Below are 6,112 nucleotides of genomic sequence, written 5' to 3'. Positions count from 1 at the left end.
TCCGCGTGTCTCCGGGTCACAGCGCCCGCACCCGCGCTCCTCTTGCCCCAACAGCTCTGCGCTTCTCCCCCTGACGCCCCCGCTGCTGCCACTGCTGCCTACGCTAACCTCTCAGCTCAGCGGAGTCCCTATTTCCCGCACCACAACCGCCTCCGGGTCCTCAGGTCTGTGCGTTCAGTTCCCTCTCCGCACCCTGCCCTAAATGCCATCATCCCCCACCCCCAGCCTTGTCCTGCTCATAGAAATAGGGACGTGTGCACCTACACAAGAAAGACACAGGGACCCTGGGGGGCTGAGGCCACTTGCGTCCTCTTTTATCACCCTCCAAAATGAGATCCGGAGATGGCACAGGGCAGGTTCCAGGAAGGTCCACCTTTTCTTTCCCTCCCCCATGAGCGCCCTCCACTCGACTGAAATGCGGGGTGGGGCTTCTTGGCTTTCTGATCGCCAAGTTCCTTCAGGTGCCACGGGCCACTACATGGCTTTTCATCCCACCCCAGCTACTCTCAGTTCTTGGGGTGGGGAGGGGGTGGCCTAGAGTCCTGGGGGGGGCCCTGTGTCCTGGAGCAGATCCCTTCAGGGCTTATAAGGAGGAGGCCCTGGCGCCATCAGGAGCTGAGCCTCCCAAGCCAGGCTCCCAGGAGGAGCTGCTCTCTCCTTTCCTTCACTGGGGAGTGAGGAGAGGGTGGTGTCAGGCCACAGGAGAGATTCCGCTGTGACCGGGATGTCCACGAGCAGCAGCAAGAGCAGCAGCTCTGTCCCTGGAATCCCCCATTTGGGGGCCATTACCTCAGCACCAGACTCCTCCCCCATCGGACTCCTTCGGATATGGTAGAGAAGAAAACGTTGGGGCGGTCAACAAGTGCGCGCCCTAATCTGGCTGTATGACCGACGGGTCAGGCCAGTGGTGGGAAGGGGCTCTGTCCATCTACCTTTGGGGACTATTTCAGCCCATTTCTTCTTCCCTTTACCACATCTGCAAATTAAGGTTGATAAGAACCCCATCCCCTTATAGCTTTTTACTATATTTCCCTTGTTCCTTTTTCCTTTACCTTTTCCGAAAATAATAACAGAGACATTAAAATAGATGCTGATATATATTTATTGACATAGAAAGGAGCCCACGACATATACTGTTTGGTGGAAAAATACAGACTATAGAACAGCACTTGTATTTGAGCACTTTTATCTATACATGTATCTATCTGGGTACGTAGGTATAGGGAACTATCTAGAAGGACATTCATCAAAGCGTCCACAGTGGTTAGATCAGGGTGGAGAGTTTGGGGTAACTGGTACTTCACTTTTTTGTACTTCTCTTTATCGTTTGGAGGTTTAATGATGAATTATGCCACTTTCACAAAGAGAATAAAGCCATCAAGGAAATGGGCACACAAAGGATACAGAGCCTTAGGCAGCAGAGAGGGGAGTGGGGAAGCAAGGGCAGAGGTTGGGCTGTCTCCCTCCACTGAGCTGGTATCCAAGACCCTTTCTACTCTGCCTCGCTGGGAAAAGAGAGCTGCTTTGTGGATTCAAGCAATTAGAAGCACCCCTCCCCCGTCCTCCCATTGCTGGACTCTGAGTGTGGGTTAGGGTTCCCTTAAGGCTGGGGGCTACCACCTCACTGTAGCTCAGAAGGGTCATTTTGTTCGCCAGGGGCCTCTCTCCGCCCCTCCTCCTCCGTATGGGTCAGCTCCTGCAGGGTGATGATCAGATTCTCAAACACCTGGGCCCTGTTGCAGTCATTGTCACAGGTTTCCTTTGAGTGGCCCTCCTCGCTGCAATATGAACAGCGGATTGCGTGTTTTCGCTTCCTGCTTCTACGCAGATTCCCAGAACCACCATTCTTGTACCCAGAACCCCCACTGGTGGAAGGAGACTGAGCCCGGGAACTGCTGGGGGAGTCAATGACTAGCACTTGATCCTGAGGTCTGGCCCTGCGTCTGGGGAGAGGAGAAGCCGAGGACAGTGGAGGGTCTTGTGACTCCACCAGGATCACGTCCTCATCGGAGTCATCGAGGGCATCATCTATCTCTATCACGTTGCAGTCAGCACTGTCCACCACTACCGGAGGGGAGCCCTGAAATGCCACTGGGCTGGTGGCCCTCTCCACCATGGACTCAGATCTCTTGGGCCGTTTCTGCTTACTGAAAGTGTCATCCCAATCCTCTTCCTCCCTTATCATCCTGATTAAGTCTAGGAAATTGGGGAGCCGCTCCTGCTCATTTGCATACATCCTAAGAAGGTGCTTGAGCCTAAAGCGCAGGTCCCCGTTCAGCTCGGCCCCTAAAAGGAGCTGGTGCAGGCGAGTCTGGTTGGCATTTTCCTGAGCTATGATCCCTGCCTGGATAGCGTTCTGGAGCTGCACTTCTAAACGGATCGCATAAAGGGAGGCTTTCTCCCCCTGTGCCTGCAGGGTGTTAAAAAGTTTACCGTGAGCGGACACACTGCTTTCAGATTCTCCAAACACCAATTTCATGGCGCGCAAGAAATCTGCCACGCTTAGATCGGGGTTGGCAGCCTGGAGCAAAAGCAAGACCTCCCTGGCAGGGCCTCGCAGGGTTTTCAGCAAGCGCTTGAGCTTCTCCTCCTCAGACATATTCCAATCTGGCAGGGCCCCATCGACTTGGATCAGCCAGTTTTCAAAGGTGTCTTCCCCCTGGGCTGGCACCACCCTCCCCGAGAACACTTTCATGTTCTTCTCGGCCATGGTGGCCATTAAAGGACCGAGACTTCTCCCCAGGGACCTCAGCATAGAATGGGCCCAGGGCGGCAACGGTGCGTTCTGCCGCCGGCTATTATCCATGCGCGCAAGGATGCTAGCCATGCCTGAAGACGACGACGAGGATCCGAGGATCCGAGTCTAACAGGATGCTCAGGCTTTGTGGAAAAGCCTAATCTGAAGGCGTGCTGCGGGACGCTGCCTTCCTCCCCTCTCAGTAGGGACTGTAAACAAGAGAGAGAAAACAAAAAACAAAAAACGGGGAGTAGTTAATAAGGGAACTGGCTGCAGTGGTATTCTCTCCCTTCCTGAATGTCCTGCAGTACATTTTATATCTGCCCACTGCCCTAAAAATATCTTCTAGGAGACTGGCAATTACAACCTTACGGAGCCAGCCGGTGTCTGCGTTGGTAGCAGGGTGCTTTTTACAGCCATATCCATCCCCTCCCGCCAGTCGTCCAGGAGGGAGGGCAACTGTTGCTTCTAAGTGTCATAGCGTATGGAAGCTGATATTGGGCTCTCAAAATAGAGCACAGTGGTCATAAATTTGTAGGAATAAATAAGGTCTCATCAACCTCCTGGTCTCAGGTCCCAACCACACCCCCTTCTCAAAGTTCTCCCCTCCCCCGTTATTTCTCAGATTCTTACGGGAGCGCAGGAACAGGCGCGCGCGCCTTTATTTCCCTTCCAGCCACTGCAACCGGTGGCCTCCGTGAGAAAGCTCGTCTCCGGGCTCCGGCCGATCTCTGTCCACCGGGGGTCGCCGATCCGGGACCTCGGGGCGTCCAGACTGCGCCGCCGCGGAAGGCAGGGAAGGGAAGGGTCAGGAGCAGCTTCATCCCTCATCCCGCTCCCTCCCTACCGCTCCATCCCCGCCCTCCGCCGCCGGCAGGCGGAAAATTCCTCTCCCACCTTCTGAGTACCAGCCAAAGCGACCCCCGCCCCAGGACATTTCCCCCCGGGAAATCTTCGGCCTACCAACTCTGCAATCAGCCGCGCAGAATTCAAGTTCGGATTCGGCTCTGATGGCCTGCCACAGAGACAGGGAATGGGAGTTGGACACGCACACCCACATACTCCTCTCCAGAAGAGATGAGGAGATGCAAAGGGGGTTCGAGGCAGACAGCTTGCGTTCCTCCCCCCCCCACCCCGAAAACACCCCCCTCTCAATCCAGGCAAACCCTACCCATTAGGCAGCATCCGGCGGTACCCCACCTCCTCCCTCAGCGCCACGGGGCCAGGGGAGTGCTCCTAACCCTCGCAGTCCTCGATCCCCCAAGCGGGGAGCCGCCCAGGACTGGTGGGGCTTCCCCTCCTCTCTCTGCGCCGGGCGATCGCGCCCCCTTTCTTTACCTGTGCTCGGCTGCTGGGCAGCAGACGCACGGGCCTTGGCAGCTGTGGATGCCGCCTTCCGGTGTCCGCGGCCCTGCAGGGGCAAAGGGACGGGCACGGCCTCGGCCACCCAGCGACCGCGAGCTGCCCGCGGAGCGGCTCCGCACCGCCTTCCAGAGAGTCCAGACAGCGCGGTTCCCACGGCAGCCGCCGCGCCTTTTATCCTCTGCCCACTGAGACCAAAGAGCGTGACGAGAGGGCCGGCGCGGCCAATCAGCGGGGCGCGGGGGCGGGCTCCCGCGCGGGCTCCAGCCGGATGCAAACGCACGCCCGCGGAGGAGGCGGGGCGCGGGGCGGGAGGCCGCAGCTCCGCCGGGCGTCCAGGGAGCTTCACTGCCTGGACTGGAAGAGTTCGCGGCTCTTACCTACTCGCTCTCGCCCCCTTGGCTCAACTCCGCGCCTCGGGGGCTCGGGTGCATTAAACCCGGAGTGGGAGGGCGATCAAATCAACGATAAAAGTCGCTCACCTTTGTATGGGGGGGGGAGGGAGAAACGAGCGCGAGGGCTTTCTCCGTGCAAACAGGCTCGCCCCACTCTTTTGCTGTGAAGAAGGTAGTAGTGTGTCCGCTGAACGGGGAAGGTGCTCAGGCATCCGGGCTCTTAACCGGTACTCACCGAAGTATGGGTGCAAGGCTGGCTGCATGAGAATCATTTGGGGGCGCTTGTTAGAAATGCAGATTCCTGGGCCCGGTATCTGGGGGGAAGGCTCATTTACTAGGACTAGAGCTGGGCGTGGTTTGGCGCTTCGTACTTTTAACCAGCTCGGCGGTTCATTCGGAGGGGATGCGGGGAGGATGGTGAATAAGTAAATGGACCTGCCTCCGATGTATCTGTTCATAGCGTATCTGTGGGGAAATGCAGCTCCGGGGCAGACGCCCCTACCCCGGGGGTCCATGGTCTGCCCGAAATTGTGTGCGAAGATTCTGGAGTCCGTAGGAAACTAAATAATGGGCCCTCAAATGTACCAAGTCCTCATCCCTGGAACCTGTAAATGGTACCTTGTAAACTGAAAGAGTCTTTGCCTTGGTGCTTAGATTAGGGATCTTGAGGTGGGGAGATTATCCTGGGGTATCTGGGCAGCCCCTCAATGCAGTCACCTGTGCTCCTGAGAGAGAAGAGGGAGAGCTGACGCACAGCGCACACCGAAGAGGGGAAGGTGAGGTGTAGACACAGGCAGGGAGCGAGCGGTGTGGCCACAAGCCCAGGAATGGTCCGGAACTGGGGGGGGGGGCGCGAAGAACAGAGCGCAGCCCTGCCCACTCCTTGGATTCACCCGGAGAAACTGGTGTTGAAGTTCCAGTGTCCAGAACGATGAGAGTATAAATTTCTCATGTTTTAAGCCGCAAGATTTGTGGTGATCTGTGATGGCAGCCCCAGGAAACCAACACAGACTCTGTAGTTTTCTGAGTCCACAGCTTTGTAGAGTTTTAGAGAGGCCTGGGGTCCAGCAGTGGTTAAAAACCACTCCCTTCCAATCTTTCCTCATTAATATCTTTCTCCCTCGTCTTGTACGCCAGGAAGAACTGTGAGGAATAACACACAACGTGACCAGACGCCCGAACCACGGCTCTCTGCGGGTGATATGGTTCTTCGGTCTCTCAACTTGAGGACGGGGTGCTGGGTCACCCTTCTGTGAGCTCCTGGGCGGACCTCTCCTTTGTGGATGTGGCACCCCTGGCCTCAGACAAGGAGCAACCGCACGAAGCCAGCCTGCGGGGCTGTCCAGGGCCAATGGTCGGAAGCCAGTGGCTCCACGTACTAGCCTGCGGGGGCTGCCATCACAAAGTCTCATAGATCAGGTGGCAAAAACCAGACATGGGTGTCCTCGCAGTTCTGGGGGCTAGAGGTCCAGATCAAGGTGCCCGCGGGATTGGTTTCTCCTGAGGTCTCTCTCCTTGGCTTGCGGATAGTTCTACTCTTGCTGCCTCCTCGCAGGGTCGAGGCTCTCTGTGCCTGCTCTGCTGTTCAAATTCCCTCTTCTTTTTTTTTTAAAGATTT

At 56.8% G+C, this 6,112-nt stretch overlaps 1 protein-coding gene across 3 annotated transcripts; it reads right to left on the bottom strand.

The window, feature by feature from the left end:
* Positions 1 to 1,094: 1,094 nt before the first annotated feature.
* ZCCHC12 (zinc finger CCHC-type containing 12) lies at positions 1,095 to 6,112 on the bottom strand. Of its 3 annotated transcripts, none has more exons than XM_034649747.1 (6): positions 5,212 to 6,112; positions 4,582 to 4,751; positions 4,076 to 4,456; positions 3,701 to 3,752; positions 3,371 to 3,512; positions 1,095 to 2,946 (listed from the first exon to the last, which is right to left on the bottom strand). In XM_034649747.1, exon 6 carries the CDS (start codon positions 2,825 to 2,827, stop codon positions 1,622 to 1,624), a length of 1,206 nt encoding a protein of 401 aa, XP_034505638.1. In that variant the 5' UTR covers positions 2,828 to 2,946; positions 3,371 to 3,512; positions 3,701 to 3,752; positions 4,076 to 4,456; positions 4,582 to 4,751; positions 5,212 to 6,112; the 3' UTR covers positions 1,095 to 1,621. The 3 variants fall into 3 exon arrangements, with proteins under 3 accessions (XP_034505638.1, XP_002916128.1, XP_019651813.1); XM_002916082.4 differs by lacking the exon at positions 5,212 to 6,112 and adding an exon at positions 4,930 to 5,083; XM_019796254.2 differs by lacking the exon at positions 5,212 to 6,112 and having other exon boundaries at positions 3,979 to 4,456; positions 4,582 to 5,083.

The sequence above is a fragment of the Ailuropoda melanoleuca genome, chromosome X (assembly GCF_002007445.2).
Source record: "Ailuropoda melanoleuca isolate Jingjing chromosome X, ASM200744v2, whole genome shotgun sequence".
NCBI classification, from domain to species: Eukaryota; Metazoa; Chordata; class Mammalia; order Carnivora; family Ursidae; genus Ailuropoda; species Ailuropoda melanoleuca.
The sequence above is the reverse complement of the archived record's forward strand: the minus strand, read 5'-3'. Positions and strand labels throughout refer to the sequence as shown.